The 16,324-nt window shown below is 47.7% G+C and overlaps 1 protein-coding gene and 1 long non-coding RNA gene across 2 annotated transcripts in view; both read left to right on the plus strand.

The window, feature by feature from the left end:
- The window catches only part of spn-E (tudor domain containing 9 protein spindle E), a 131,171-nt gene that overhangs the window by 17,260 nt on the left and 97,587 nt on the right, over window positions 1-16,324 (plus strand). Inside the window, exons 6-8 of the mRNA XM_089558531.1 lie at window positions 1,827-1,949; window positions 3,516-3,596; window positions 9,981-10,139. Of these exons, the coding sequence (XP_089414657.1) occupies window positions 1,827-1,949; window positions 3,516-3,596; window positions 9,981-10,139 (363 nt within the window). The remainder of the gene's footprint in view (window positions 1-1,826; window positions 1,950-3,515; window positions 3,597-9,980; window positions 10,140-16,324) is intronic.
- On the plus strand, window positions 3,699-8,576 carry LOC149333006 (uncharacterized). Its single transcript, XR_016285282.1, has 2 exons — window positions 3,699-4,213; window positions 5,964-8,576. It is a non-coding gene; the product is annotated as an uncharacterized LOC149333006 (long non-coding RNA).

A 16,324-nucleotide genomic window follows, 5' to 3' on the forward strand; every position in this document is an offset into this window, starting at 1 on the left:
AGTGTGCGCATTTTACAGCGAGAGCTGTTAAAGTCTCATCTCCGGTTTGTGCGGCGTTGGCGGCGTAACATAAGACGGCATGGCATATGGGTCAAGCCAACTGGTCGAGCGGAGAAACATCACACATGGTGTCATGCCATGCTGATTGGCCGCATTGCCAGTCGCTGCCTGGTCTGAGCACAGTGATGACGCTTGTCATTCCACCCCTAATCCCTTCGCTGCTGCATTTGTCATGTCAGGTGCTCGCCTTGGTGGATGAATAAGCCACTGCATGTCACCATGCATGACACACAGTCGACCATGACTCATGTCCTATGACTGGTTACTGCATTTGGCTCACCTCTGCTGTCGCGAAAATTCACTTTACTACAGTGAAAGCTCGTTAATTCAAAACTCGATAATTCGAATTTTCGGATAATTCGAACTACACTACTTGGTCCGGCCAAGCTCCATAGAGATCTGTGTATAAAAAAGCCCGTTAATTCGAAAGCGAGTCGGTTCCGTTACGGATAATTCGAACTACGCGCCACCGCGTCTGGGCGGCTTGGCACACAGCATGTGGCCAAAAAAAAAAAAAAGCACCTCCTCCGCATAGTTAGCTGCGTACCTCCTAAACGGGCACAGAAGATGGAACTAGATAAAACCTTGGAAAAGTGGGTAAAGAAATGGCACCATCACCGGCGCGGTGGCCAGCGGCACCGGAGGGTAGGGTTTGGCGACCGCACTGGCGGCTGCCTACCCTCTTTTCCGCGCAACCTCCGGAACTCGCATCTTAATACTCGTTAATTCGAGCCCTGTTAATTCGAAAATACGGATAAGCACTGTCAGCGCGGTCCCAGCCAACGCCCATGAAGGCTATGACTTCGGACCGGCGCTACAGATTACGAGCGAAAAACTTTTTTTTTCTTTGCGAGTGTCGTCCATGCTTCCACCCATCGGTCGGACGCGACGGAAGCACGCGCTCAGCCACGAACAAGACGCCCGCTTTCGAACTAGGCTTGCGCAACCGAACAAGCGCTGGCACTTTGCCAAAGTTCGCTTCCCCCTTGCTGGAGCTACCCCCCCCCCCCCCCCCCCCCCCCCCCCGGCCTAAGAATCTGAAAAAAAAAAAAAAAAAGCGTCAGCGTCAGTCGTTAACGCTTCCCTCCGTTTGGCACCGTCACGGCCCGCGACGCATTTCTTGGCGGCCAAGATGCTGCGCAGCGATAACATCACTTATCGCTGCGCAGAATCTTGGCGCGCCGCCAAAAGCGTTGTGGGCCGTGACGGTGCCAAACGGAGGGAAGCGTTAACGATTGACGCTTTTTTTTTTTTTTTCAGATTCTTAGGCAAAAATCGGGGGGGGGGGGGGGGGGGGGGGGGGGGAGGGTTCATTATGTGAGTGGGTTCGTTACGCGAGTAAATACCCTACATATACCGTAATGCAAATGGTTCTTGTCAGTTTTTTCGCGGCCATTCGATAATTCGAACATCGGATAATTCGAACTTTTTTCCCGGTCCCGTGAAGTTCGAATTAACGAGCTTTTACTGTATAAGGGTAAATGGCCGGTCATTTGCTGTTATTAAAACTGGAAAAGTATGAAGGCAACGATGGACAGAGAAACAGTTCAAACACACACAGTGCTACATTCGCAACTAACGTTAATGGAAAGGGCAACATAGAGGATTTTTTCTTCCTTTCCTTTGCGTGTGGCTAGAGTGGCAGATGCACACCACAGTCTGAGAAGACAAGGTCTGAGCACTGGAAGCCTTGGCAAGGGCTCCGCAAGAGTGTGCCACAGAGCACGTGCCCTCTGCTTCTAATTTCTTCTGTTTGCAACTTGCAGGTGGGCCTGGACAACAAGACATCGGCTGACACTCGTCTCGCCTATGTGACGACGGGGGTGCTACTGGAGAAGCTCATCGCAAAGAAGGACATGAACGATTATACGCACGTGATCATAGATGAGGTGAGCACATAGCTGTTGCGGTCGGGTTGATGTATTGCGAGGTAGCGCGGCTGCTGTCAGCTTATTTCTAAAGGGGTGGCTAATTCTACCTGTTGAATTGGTTGCAAAACATTTTGTCGTCGGAAAGAGCTTGGTGCTAAGAGGTCGCGTTAAGTGGCCGAGAGTACATAGCCCTCAACGACTTTGTCAGCCCACTCCACCGCCAGAACTTGCGTTCTGGGGTTAGAGCTAGCCAGCACGGTCTCCCACCGCTCGAGAGAAGGAGCAGTAACTAGATCTCCTGGAGGTGGCTCTATTTTGCAGTCCCACAGGATGTGATCGTAGTTGGCTCGTTGGCCGAAGTGTTTACAATTTGGGTTAGGATAAATGTGCGCGAGGAGTGATGGGGTGCTTATCGATCTCGTCTTTAGACGACGCCGCGTAACCTCTTGTTCTTTAGTCAGGCTCTTGTCCAGAGGGGGGGAGTTCTCTCTAGTTTAAGATGATTAGTGAGGTCACGACATGTGGTCATGGGGTCCTTCGTGAAATTCAGGGAGCCAGACTGATCCACTGCCCGGTCGATGAAACCTCGGGCTTTATTGTGGGCTGCCTCGTTTCCCGGATTCCCCGAATGGGCTGGGACCCATATCAGTTCGGAATAATTTGGTGCGAATTTGATGACATTAAGGATTCTAAGGGAGGTATTTGTAATTCGCCCTTGTGCGAAATTATTGATAGCCATTCTGGAGTCGCTGAGAATGGTGCTCTCTTGGGTATGCGCTAGGGCGAGGGCTATAGCCGCCTCTTCTGCTGTTTCAGAGGATTTCGTTTCGATTGTTGCCAAGACGATGTGGTCGCCATTCTTGTTCACAGCCACAATTGCAAAAGCATTTGTATGTTTGTATTCTGCCGCATCTGCATAAAGTGTTCCAGCACACTGTCCGTATTTATTATGTAAGGCTTTGGCTCGTGCTTGTCTTCTGCCCTCATGGTGTAAGGGGTGCATGTTTTTGGGGAGTGGTTTGATTAGTAGGGCTGCCCTATAGACCTGGAGCAAGTCTACTTTGGCGTCTTTATGTTATGGTTTATTAGGAAGTGCTGGCTAGTCACGGCGGGCTCTGGAAGGGAAAATTGTGGGTATTTCTGGGAGACAAAGGGAGAACACTGTAGATTAAGAAACGCACCGAACTTGGTGATATTGTCATTCAAATTGAGAGTAAAAAATTAACATGGGCTGTCAGGTGGACTAAGTTTGTCTGGGATGTTGCGTAGTTGAGTTGGTAACTTAGATTTACTTTACTGCACGGCCTTTTGTCTGAAGGAAGGCGTTTTCTTTGCGAAATCGTAGTTCACTGCTCAGATCGTTTCATGTACCTGTTTGGGTGGAGGAGGGGATGCTTCGGCGTGGCTTTGAAAGGGAGAGTTCTCTTCTTTCCTTCTCCTGAGTTAATCCTTCTTTTCACCGTGCTTTTTCCTCCCTGTAGCGTCTCGATTTATCAGCTAGGCATTAGATTGATCTCAACTTGCTGTCTGGCATCACAGTTTGTGCTTTTTTTCTCTCTTGTCTGTCAAAATTTTCTCTGCCAGGTTCATGAGAGGGACCAAGAGACGGATTTTTTACTGCTGGTCGTCCGCAAGTTCTTGCGAACCAACTCCCGAGGTGTCAGGGTAAGTGGATGTGATTGTCTGGATGGGATTCTAGTTTCTGCATTTTGTTTTAGTGGAACCGATCTCTTATTACAGTCTAGAGCTGACAGACACACCCATGGCAGTGATGGGAATGCTGCGCCAATTGCGCCAATCTGCGCCATTTCGATAAAGCTGCTACATGCTGCTCCAAAAAGGGGCCTTTTTGCAAAATTGCGCCAAAGCTGCGCCAAAACGAGCCGTCGCCAACGTCAGGTACTGCCCTGTGAGGGAACTATGCTTGCGACTGTTGTCCGCCATTGAAGTCTGAGAGTAGCCGGTAAAATCCAATACGATCCAGTTCTCAGTCTTCGTCTAGAGTGCTCCGCATGGTGCTCCGTCTACTTCGTCTCTGATGGGAGAGTGTGACTGAGTGAGGGTGTCGTGAACGCGTCACGCTTTCCACCGCGTCCGAGCTCCGAGCGTTTCCGGTGGGCCGGCACCGGAGGCGAGTAGTTGGTGGAGTGGGCCGTGGCTAGGCCTTGGCGCGTCGGTGCGCGCTCTTGCACTTTCCCGCCGCTCGTTCGCCTCGACTGCGTGGTTTCAGCGGTTTCAGCGGCGTCGTGGCGGCGTCACGATGGCGCTCTCGAAACTGAAAGGTAAGCTTTTTCTCGTTTTTTGCGCCTTTTAGTTTATTCAAATGAGTCTTTCTGGACATAAGAGCTGATGAGTCAGTGTGGCGGGGTTCAAATTTAGAAACTGAACATGACTTAACAGTAGCAAATTGAGCGAATGGCGGTGGATGCACGTTGCAGAACCGCGGTAGTTTGAGCCTGCAAGAGAGGGTGCTGTTAATTCCCGGTTTGTTTACTTTTTATGAAAGAGTACTTGTAGTTTTGTGGCGTTCGTCTTACGCTAGTATCAGCTTCGAAAGCCCTGGAGCACGTGGCGTGCTGGGCAGCCGTGTAACGTCGCTCAGTAATTTCATATTGCCATCCGCAGTTCTACGAATTCCGTGGTTGAAATAAAGCTACAGTGACGTCCGGGCTGCCCATAACAACCTTGCGGCACGAAATGCATAAAACTCGCCGGCGACCGGGCCATTCACGCGCTCCTTTATTCACTCGGCATGCGAGGTCGCTTGGTAGTTTCGGATTGTCCGGCTGCGGAGCCTACGGAATGCGTTTTCCTGACATCACTTGGCTGATTGAAAGACGTCCTTAAAGCGGTGCCTTTGCAGCTTGAGCTGAAAGTGTTATATGGATATGAGCACTGAACTCATGCTAAGGAGTTTTATGTAGCGGCTTCTGAAATAAAGTGTATACCGCGGACGTATATGACGCCGTACATTTCTCACGGAGTTGGTGGGCCTTCTGGCCTTCGTGCTCGTGTTGCTGCCGTAATTAAAAAAACTTCCGAGGCGAAAATGAAAGAAAGTTCCACGGAACGCGGTATTTTGCAGCCTTCCGGCTATACGATGAAGCAACAAGCGTCTTCTGGCGCGCCCGCTACGTTCGTACGATTTTGGCGCTGCGCTGACGGCCCTGTCTGTTGTCGAAGCTTGGCAGGCTTCGCGAATTTACGGCGGAAGCTTTCAAAAAGTAAGGGGAAACAAGGTCGTTTTTCAGGGCAGCAATTAACGGGCGGGTAAGGGATACGTGGGAGAAAGCCTCCACCCTTCCTCGGCGGTCGAGGACTGCATGATAGCGCGATCGCGCGCTCAAAGCAGGTGCGCTCTTTGTCGGCGAAAGTGGTACTGCTTTTATAATTACACGTGTCCGGTTTTTAGAATGGAGCTTGCTCTGCCAAACATCTAGACAGAAGCCTTCAATACTTTGCAATTAGTGAGCTGCAAATTTTTGGCACTTTGCTTATTCTGGATTTATAACAAACTGCTCTTTTGTTTTTACGTGTTCAAATTAACGTTTATCCAAATTAACGTTTATTCATCAAATTAGTGCAGGAAAGATTGCCGGTATGTGCAGCTCAGGTGCTCTGAAAGCCCTGAAAAAGCTACTTTTGCAGCTATTAGTGCAACAGCTACAACCTAAGGACGCTGCAGTGAAGGGCTCTGGAAATTTCGACCACCTAGGTATCTTTAACGTGCACTGACATCGCACGGCCCTCTGGAATTTTGCCTCCATTGAAATTTTGTTAAAGTTAATTTTTAATATTCAGTTCTGTATCGAGGAACGTGTTTCTATAACTTGTACTGCCACGTTTGAATGAAGTGTATAATTGTTAACCATGACTGTTGTGGGAAAAGAACCGTAGTGTTTCCTGGGTCTTTATTTTTTTTTTTAGAATATGTTTAAGCACTCTACAATTATTCTCTAATTTACAGGATCATATTGCTTGCATAACAGCTTTTTATTTCATCAAACTAACATTATTATTTATCGTTTGCAGGACGCAACAGCAAATTTAACTCTGGCATATTGAAAGATGTCGACTGCAATGGAGATTGCTTCGAGGTGTGGTGCAGACCAGGAAAAAGGGAAGAAAATGCTTATTGCATTATTTGTAACCAGACAATCAACTGCTCACAGCATGGTGTCACAGCAGTGAAACGGCATTCACAGAGTAAAAAGCACTTGGAGCTGACCAGCAAGCTTCGGGGCCCTGACGGGAGGCTGAAGAGGCCAGCTGCTGTTCAAGCATCGTTGGATTTTTCATCGACAGGCACGATGACCCATGCAGACCGTGTCACAGCTAGCGAAGCACTTTTTGTTTTGGCATTGACGATAAAAGGTCTCCCATACTCATGGGCGGATACGGCTACACCCCTTCATCGCTTGATGTTTCCCGACTCAAAGGTGGCTAAAGACTTCTCCTGTAGTAGGAAAAAAGTGTCTTACGTTGTGTCAGATGGGCTTGGGCCTTATTTCAAGGGACTTGTGCATGAGGAACTGAATCGTCCTGGTGTGTTTTACAGTATCAGTGTAGATGAAACACCACTGCCAGAACAGCGGTGCCAGCAGTTTGATGTTCTCGTGCGCTACTTTTCTGGTGCTGAAAAAGGAGTAGTGGTCGAGCACCTGCAGTCGTTTCGTTTGGGGAGGGCAACGGCTGATATCCTTTTGAAATGTGTAAATGAAGCCACTGAAAATATTCCTCGAGCAGGGTTTTTTTCATTTTTCAGTGATGGTCCAAATGTAATGAAGTGTTTAAAGAAAAAATTGACCCAGGAAAACGGCCCCTTAATGGAAATCGGAGAGTGCTCGCTGCACAAGGTGCACAACGCGTTTTCATGTGCTCTTGATTCATTTGGTAGTGAAGTTGAAACTGTAGTCAGTGACGTGTATTACTTTTTCAAGACATCTTCGGTGCAAAGTGCCCAGCTCCAAGAAAAACAAGAGGCTCTTGGATTGCCTGAAACTGTGTTTTTGCGTCATGTCAACTGTCGCTGGTTGTCTCTTGTACCAGCCGTGGAAAGACTAGTCGAGCAGTTTTCTGCCCTAAAGAGCATCCTAGACTCCCAGAAACCAGTGCGTGCTGCAGGTAGCATGAGGGCGAGACTAAACAGAAACCTGAATGACAAAAGTTTCTACGCAAAGGCTCTGTTTGTGAAGAATGCAGGTGACCTAGTTGTGGGATTTCTGACGCTGTTTCAAAAGAGTGAACCTTTGCTGCATGTTCTTTATGATGAAATGGTGATGATGTTGAAGAAAATTTTGGGCAGATTTCTGAGGCCTCAGGTGTTCATGTTGAAACAGGGACATGAGCTCGCTTCCATTGATGTCGAAAGTTCGCAGAATTGGAAGGAAAGCATAGTAGTTGGGGCAGATACTGAGGAAGCTATGAAATCTTGGTCTGCTTCAGAGAAAGCTGAATTTCGACTAGGAGCTAGGTCATTTTACATAGCGTGCTCAAAGTACCTTCTGACAAGGCTTCCTCTTCAGAATTTGACACTTCAGCACCTCAGGTGCTTGCACCCAAACACCCACTCCCAGGAGTCTTCAGCAGAATCGTTCAGATATCTTGCAAAATGTGCGCCTCAAGTGATACAACCTAGCCAAGTTTCATCTCTCCTTGATGAGGTGACACTCTTAAGCTCTGAAGCGCTGAATGTGGGCACTGATGGGCCACTTGACAAATACTGGCATAATATATTTATCATCAAGGGCGCTCAAGGTGAGAGAAAATATCCGCTTTTGACTAAGCTTGTCAAGGCCCTTCTTTCGCTTCCGCATGGGAACGCTGATGTTGAGCGAGGCTTCAGCCAGAATACAAGGGTTTTGAATGAGAGGTCGAACCTTTGTCTGGCAAGCGTGAATGGTATTCACCAGATTATGTCATTTGCCAGAAGGTACAACAGTGACCCATGCCAGCTTTCAATTTGTCCAAATGTCATTAGGGCCGTTCGAGGCGCATCGAAACGGTATGCAGAGCGCATTGCCTGCGAACAAGAGAAGTCGAAAAGGCCACGTGCAGGTGCGGATCCAGTGCTAGCAAGTGCCAGCTTGTCTAAAGCACAAGCGAAACAGAAGGTAGATGAAGCGCAGCACATGTTCAGAAATGCTGAATTGCTGATTGAGCGGGGCATGAAGCTGAAGAACTTCAGTGACATTGCGAGTGGCCAGGCAATATTGAGCCAAGCTAGGGAAAAAATGAATGATAGTGTCTCTCATCTGGCTGCCTTTAATAAGGGCTCAAAGAAAGGAACATAGGCCTGTCCATCTGATATCAGTATTTTTAAAGCACATGCCTAATTCCCTTTCATTTCTCTTGATTCTTGTGCGAAGGGTTGTCATACATGCTTACTGCAATCCAAGATGGTCAGTTCCTTTTTTTCTCGAAAGCAGGTTTAGTTCAGTGGCTGCTCCTGTTTACACTCATAATTTATTTTAATATTTTGAGTACTTCGGTCTCAGTTCTTTGTTGCTGGTGAAGACAATGTTTCTTTGTCTTGCGGTACAATTACCATGGTAATGATTACCAGTGCTAGTCAATATACACTTTGTGTGTTTCTGTATTGCATTGCATTGATGTATGCTGTTACAAATAAACTATAAATTTGTCTTCTAAGCTTTTTTTTTCGGAAATGCCGGCTCTTGCTACAAAACAAGTGACGCTTGCTACAAAGCGAATATTTTCCTGCTACAAGGCCTGCTACAAAATGGTTTTGGCCATTCCCATCACTGCCATGGTTAGGGTACACATAAAATGAATGCATTAGAAATTTAGAAGGGTTCACAGTGCCAAGACACCAACTAGCTGGTACCTCTACCCTTGGAAGTGCTTTATAGTAAGAAGCCCTTTTAGAGAGCTCACCAATGCTGGAAGTTCAGCCCTGTCATAGGCGTGTTCGCCCTGTCAAATGCGAAGAGGAGGTGGGACATTGCAGTAACCAACAACCCGACACAGTCTGTCCTCATAAATTGGCCATAGTCATGGCTTTGGCCAGGCTGGTATGTCTCCATATACATTTTTTGTAGAGTGGTTAAATGCCTATTGTTTCTCAACCTTTAGACCATTGTTTGCAATCGTCGTAAGAACTAAGCATCATAAAAACTAAGAAAACGCCATCTTTGAAACCTGCACAAGCATCTTAAATTTTGTTAATTTTAGTTAGGTTTAGGTTTATGGGGGCTTAACGTCCCAAAGTGACTCAGGCTACGAGGGATGCCATAGCGAAGGGTGTTAATTCTAGTTGGGAAGTCGAGAAAATGGCTTTAAGACTGGCGTCCCTCTTATACCAAATGCATTGAATTTATCAGGGGTCGTCATTTGTTGCTCCTTTTCAAATTTCTGCTGTGCAAAGAATGCAGCGGGTCCCGACCGGCTCTTGGAAGCCGCGACCATTATGCAGGTGTCCATGGCTCCGCACACAGCTTTTTCGCTGAATTGTTTATATTAACATTTTTTCGAGAGCACTAAAACAACACGGACAAAGAAGGAACAAACAGGGACGAGCGCTACCCTCGTTGTCCGTGTTGTTTTAGCGGTTTCGAAAAATGTCAAACGTGCCCCAACTAGCCTGATCCATCACTCTTCTGTTTGTATTAAGCAACAGATTAACTGATGTAATTTCTGATTCCCTGTGAAACAGGCCATGCAAAGTAATGAAGTTTTTTCCCCCCATAATGAACAATTTTTGGAGCAGTAATTGAACACCCAAAATTATGCCAATTTTCAATGATCGGTGCGTCCCATTGCGTTTCTGTTGCTTTTGTGAGTGCGGGAATCATTTCGATGGATATCTTTTACTGTGTGTAAGACAGCTAGACCGTAACTAGGAACATGTTTTCGCAGTTTTTCACCACATGCTCTGTTTTCCCATAATTACGAATTAGAAAAATATCCTTATTGAGTCACGCGGCTTTCGCCACTGGTGGCCGGCAGGTGTCGCTAGTTGACGTCCGGGTAAAGCTGGGCTCGAGCTGTGGACCTGCTCGCAAGAACTTGCCACGACGCTCACTGCAGGTGATCCTGATGTCTGCGACGTTCGACGTGGACTACTTTGCCCAGTACTTTGCGACACCCCTGCTGGACCTGATGACGCCGGCGCCCATTCTGCACATCCCGGGCAAAATGATGGAGGTCAAGGAGTACTACATCAACAGCCTGCACACCCTGGGGGAGGTGAGTGGCACACCGGAGGGAGGGGGGGCTTCGACCTGGTCGCTCGGGTTACCGCTGAAAAGAAGCAAGAAGTCGTTCGGATCGGCTGATGGCATGTGGTACTACATTAAAGGGGGACACTGGTCTTAGACCTGTTTTCCTTATTTTTAGTCCAATCCTAATGAGACTGTACCACCTTGCTCTGTTTTTTATACTGGTTTCAACAAGGAAATTGCCTTCCTCATAAATTAGTTGGTTCCCAATGTAATTAATTTTAATCAGCCATTCATCAGTACCTCAGTGCAAAAAAAAACTGCTCAATAAAAAATCATTTTTAATCCATGGTTGCATAGTATGGTGAGTAAAGAGTGCAATAATCAAAGCAGTTTTTCCGTTTTACTCTCATTAGTAATTTTACAACACTTGGAATATCAATGTTCAAGGTGTGAATGTATTGCATCGATAAACTTTGCAAAATTACGGTATAAATTTTTGAAGTGCGATTGAACAAATCTGCTTTGATTATTGCACACATTGTGCCTTCAGCTTCCCTTAGCAAAGAATATGACATCTCTGTCCTAGATGTTGAGATATTCGCACACTAAGACAGCCCGATGTCCACAATTTTCATGCCATTAAATTGTCTGCTCCTGCATAAATTCAGCCCGCACGATGATCTGAATTTAATATAATGGTCAAAATGTTGATTTCTTGAAGGAAAAAATCGGTACAGTTGGAAATATTAGCTGTAGATTCCACAAATGTCATTTTTTGAAAATCGATTTTTTGGTCATTTTTTGGTCTCAAAGACCAGTGTCCCCCCTTAAAGGGATACTGAGGGCAAATTACTGCATTTACCCAATTCCAACGCGCACCTTTTTTTGGGGGGAAAATAAGTCTTGAAATCGCATGCGTGTTGGATTCGGGTACGAACCGCAACTGCCCCTCCATAGCTGCCCATAACAATCGCCCTTATACGATGTGGGAGCTCACTAATTGCTGGCAACCGTGGGAGCACATTTGCTCGTCGTTTTCTGCGTCGCGGGAGCCATTTTCAACCGATATGGTGTTTGTCATTGCGGTCAGTGAGCGTGGTGGCACAAAAGAATTCACCGGACGAACCGCCTCACCTTGCTTTACAAACCGCAACTGCCCCGGAGCTGCCCATCGCAGTCGCCATTATACGATGTGGGAGCTCACTAATTGCTGGCAACCATGGGAGCACATTTGCTCGTCGTTTTCTGCGTCGCGGGAGCCATTTTCAACCGATGTGGTGCTTGTCATTTCGGTCAGTGAGCGTGGTGGCACAAAAGAATTCACCGGACGAACCGCCTCACCTTGCTTTACAAACCGCAACTGCCCCTCCATAGCTGCCCATAACAATCGCCCTTATACGATGTGGGAGCTCACTAATTGCTGGCAACCGTGGGACACATTTGCTCGTCGTTTTCTGCGTCGCGGGAGCCATTTTCAACCGATGTGGTGTTTGTCATTGCGGTCACTGAGAGTGGTGGCACAAAAGAATTCACCGGACGAACCGCCTCACCTTGCTTTACAAACCGCAACTGCCCCGGAGCTGCCCATCGCAGTCGCCATTATACGATGTGGGAGCTCACTAATTGCTGGCAACCATGGGAGCACATTTGCTCGTCGTTTTCTGCGTCGCGGGAGCCATTTTCAACCGATGTGGTGTTTGTCATTGCGGTCAGTGAGCGTGGTGGCACAAAAGAATTCACCGGACGAACCGCCTCACCTTGCTTTACAAACCGCAACTGCCCCGGAGCTGCCCATCGCAGTCGCCATTATACGATGTGGGAGCTCACTAATTGCTGGCAACCATGGGAGCACATTTGCTCGTCGTTTTCTGCGTCGCGGGAGCCATTTTCAACCGATGTGGTGCTTGTCATTTCGGTCAGTGAGCGTGGTGGCAAAAAAGAATTCACCGGACGAACCGCCTCACCTTGCTTTACAAACCGCAACTGCCCCGGAGCTGCCCATCGCAGTCGCCGTTATACGATGTGGGAGCTCACTAATTGCTGGCAACCGTGGGAGCACATTTGCTCGTCGTTTTCTGCGTCGCGGGAGCCATTTTCAATCGATGTGGTGCTTGTCATTTCGGTCAGTGAGCGTGGTGGCACAAAAGAATTCACCGGACGAACCGCCTCACCTTGCTTTACAAACCGCAACTGCCCCGGAGCTGCCCATCGCAGTCGCCATTATACGATGTGGGAGCTCACTAATTGCTGGCAACCATGGGAGCACATTTGCTCGTCGTTTTCTGCTTCGCGGGAGCCATTTTCAACCGATGTGGTGTTTGTCATTGCGGTCAGTGAGCATGGTGGCACAAAAGAATTCACCGGACGAACCGCCTCACCTTGCTTTACAAACCGCAACTGCCCCGGAGCTGCCCATCGCAGTCGCCATTATACGATGTGGGAGCTCACTAATTGCTGGCAACCATGGGAGCACATTTGCTCGTCGTTTTCTGCGTTGCGGGAGCCATTTTCAACCAATGTGGTGCTTGTCATTTCGGTTAGTGAGCGTGGTGGCACAAAAGAATTCACCGGACGAACCACCTCACCTCGCTTTACAAACCCCGTAGCTGCCCATCGCAGTCGCCATTATGCGATGTGGGAGCTCACTATTTGCTGGCAACCATGGGAGCACGTTTGCTCGTCGTTTTCTGCGTCGCGGGAGCCGTTTTCAACCGGTGTGGTGCTTGTCATTTCTGTCAGCGAGCGTGGTGGCACAAAAGAATTCGCGGGACGAACCGCCTCGCCTCGCTTTTGCTGCCGGCGGTGTTCTCCGGCGGGCTGTTCGTGTGATATCGTTTTTGAGAATGGATGCAGCGGCCATAAAGAGACGTCGTGCCTGCCACGAGAATAGCTTCAAGTGCAAAGTTATTCTGCACGCAGAAGAGAGTGGCAATACGCATGCTGCCCGTCATTTTGGTGTGCCAGAGACTTGTGCTCACGACTGGCGAAGACTGAAAAAGTCAGTCTTCGAGTGCAAAATGTCGAGCAAAGGCCGCCACGGTCCGCAGGCGGGGAGGTTTCCCGACCTTGAAGATGAGCTGGCTGACTCTACGCGGCAGCTTCGTGTGGATCACATGCCCGTCTCCACAGAGGTGGAATTGTTTTCGTTTGCGGAAATCACGTGCACGTAAGAAGCAGGGCTTGTACCGTATAATGCGGAATATAGTTCGAGGCGGAATATAGGTCGACCCCATTACCTTGAAGCGAAAAAGTCAACATAGAAATTATGAGGCACAAAACTTCGTTTTATTCACTGGTGCCACCAGACTCGTAGCCTCCTGATTCGTCCGAGCTGTCTGAGCTCTCGTCCGAAGACGACTGCTTCGCGCTTGCCATTGCCATTGCCAGGGTAACGGAGTGAATTCAAAGGGAAAGTAAGTATAGCAGTGCGTTACTGTGGGTAGGGTGGGCAAAGGAAATTGGGAGGCTTGAGGGGATAGGGTGGCCGAAGATGGCACAGGACAGGGTTAATTGTGGGGATATGGGATGCGGTACTCACCTATGGGGCAGAAAAGTGGTGGCTAACAAAGAGGGTTCAGCCTAAGTTAAGGACAACGCAGCGAGCTATGGAAAGAAAAATGATAGGTGTAACGTTAAAAGATCGGAGGAGGGCGGAGTGGGTGAGGGAACAAACTCGGTTTAAGGGGGGGACACTGGTCTTGAAAAGAAAATTTTATTAATTTAGTCATAGTTATAAAATTTTCAGTGCACATGTATTTTTGTGCGCTGATTCTAGATATCTCATTTAATTTCATTTAAAACAATTCCTTGAGCACTTATGCACTTTTTATGCTAGTATTTTGCGGGGAGTTTTGAAGAAAATTTGCTGCAGGAAACTCGCTGAAATGCATGCCATTGGCTTCTCTTGAGACCAAGGAATACAATAAGGGTGAAATTATCATCCTGGCTCTCATACAACTTGAATAATAGGGTGCTGAAGCTGCCACTTCAGAAACAGGAATACACACTTTCCTTCTCATTTCTGAAGCGGCAACTTCAAAACTCTATAACTTAAGTTCTATGATAGGCAGGATGATAATTTTACCCTTATTGTATTTCTTGGTGTCAAGAGAACCCAATGGCATACATTTCAGTGAGTTTCCCGCAGCAAAATTTCTTCGAAACCCTCTGCAAAATACTAGCATAAAACGTGCATAAGTGCTCAAGAAATTGTTTTACATGAAATTGAATGACATATTTAGAATCAGCACACAAAAATACACATTCCCTGAAGGTTTCGTTACTGTGACTTCATTAATAAATTTTTTTTTCAAGATCAGTGTCCCCCGTTAATGACGTCCTAGTCGAAATCAAGAGGAAGAAATGGGCTTGGGCAGGGCATGTAATGCGAAGGTGAGATAACCGGTGGTGCTTAAGGGTAACAGAGTGGATTCCAAGAGAAGGCAAGCGTAGCAGGGGGCGGCAGAAAGTTAGTTGGGCGGATGAGATTAAGAAATTTGCGGGGATACGTTGGGTGCAACTGGCAAAGGACAGGGTTAATTGGAGAGATGGGAGAGGCCTTTGCCTCGCAGTGGGCGTAGTCAGGCTGATGATGATGATGGTGGGACAGTGGTTGGTATTGCGAGGACATAGTTAGGCTGGCAATGATTGTGCGTGAGTGCGAAGTGTAGGTTACTTTGGGAAGTTCATACTAGAATCTGTTGATGATGTAATAGTTCAGCTGAGGTTTTTTAATGTTCTTGAGTTGAACAAAGAGGTCTTTGAGTTACCGTATTTTCCGGTGTATAAGACGTGGCTTTTTTTTCAAAAATCTTGCTGGTGCGTCCTATAGACGCTTTACAGCGGCGTATCATGGGGGCTGCCATCTTTGATCACGTGATCACGCCGCCATTACTCGCCTCCTGACCGCTCGGCGCGCGCCTCGTCGCGAAGGCTCCTGCGTCGGACGGTTCGGTTCCGGCAGGCAGTGTTTCGGCTGATACGGTTGTAAAGGAGAGGGAAGACGACGCTACGGTTTGGCCAAAGCTTGGAAGGACATGTGACAACCCTAATTTGATCACTTCAGGCGTGAAAACGCGATAGGACTTCATGTCGCATAGAGCCGCTGAGCTCTCCGCCTCTTCGAGCCGACGGACGGATCGCCTGAATGCTTGTCTTTGCATGCGCTGAAGGCTCTGCTTAATGTTTTTTTTATTATTATATAAAACGTCAAGGTTGAATGTTCCTGCGGCCTTACAGGTCGTTGTCCTATCGTGTACCTGCATGCAGACACTGCTGTAAAACGCTCACATGCAACTCGTACTCATTTGTTTACAACCTATTAACGGTGCTTAGGAAACCTGAAATATTTCCTACTGGTTGGATAAACATAGAAAGGCGACAAATATAAATAGGCACACCAAGGTTGACTATCATGGTAGCAGTACCATGCATCAAGCAGCCGTCATAATCTGGCGTACAATCATTTCGAAGGATTCCGCGATATAATTGTTATAACGCGCGCATGGCAACGCGTTCATGCTAGACGAATTTCACAATAACGTCAGCCTCATATAAAAATTTTTGGTACGCTCGACGCCCGATATGCGGACATGGAAATGCTCATGGTCTCTTTGGTTGTAACTAACCAGCTTCACTCTGAGCGTGCGGAGTCACTTTTAGTGACTGTCTCGCATGGACCGCGAGCAAGTGACAACTGCCCAACACAGCAGCCGTAAACCAAATGCTGTAATCCGAATACGGTCCACGGAAACCGCGCTACTTGGAGCAAAATTGAACAGTAGCACCAAGACGGCGTGTAATACACGGACTGACGGTAAGCGTTGTCGGCTCGCACGGCAGTGCGGTGCATAATAAATAGCAGCAGCATGTAGGAGCGCAAGTCGTCGTTTTTTTTTTTCGTTCCTAATTCGGCTTCGGGAGCTCCTTTTACTAATGGCCACACACACTCACTTACGATCAATGCGGTCTCAGCACAGTGCACAACAACTGAAAGCACGCCGTCATGGTTTCTGTGGCGGAACAGCTTCATCATGCGGCTGTGTTGTGCACTTAGCCTCGCAGATTTTCCAAGATCGAAACCTTTCTTTATTAACTATCTAGCCCTGGCGAACGTGTTTGTTGCGCTCGCCAGTTAGGAAAGGGTGCGTGTCGAATGGGCGTGAACATTGGCATTACCTACTTGTGCAGTTCGGTTCCGTGAAGCGATCG

This window comes from Amblyomma mixtum, chromosome 8, assembly GCF_055824585.1.
Source record: "Amblyomma mixtum isolate Tamu chromosome 8, ASM5582458v1, whole genome shotgun sequence".
Taxonomy (NCBI): domain Eukaryota; kingdom Metazoa; phylum Arthropoda; class Arachnida; order Ixodida; family Ixodidae; genus Amblyomma; species Amblyomma mixtum.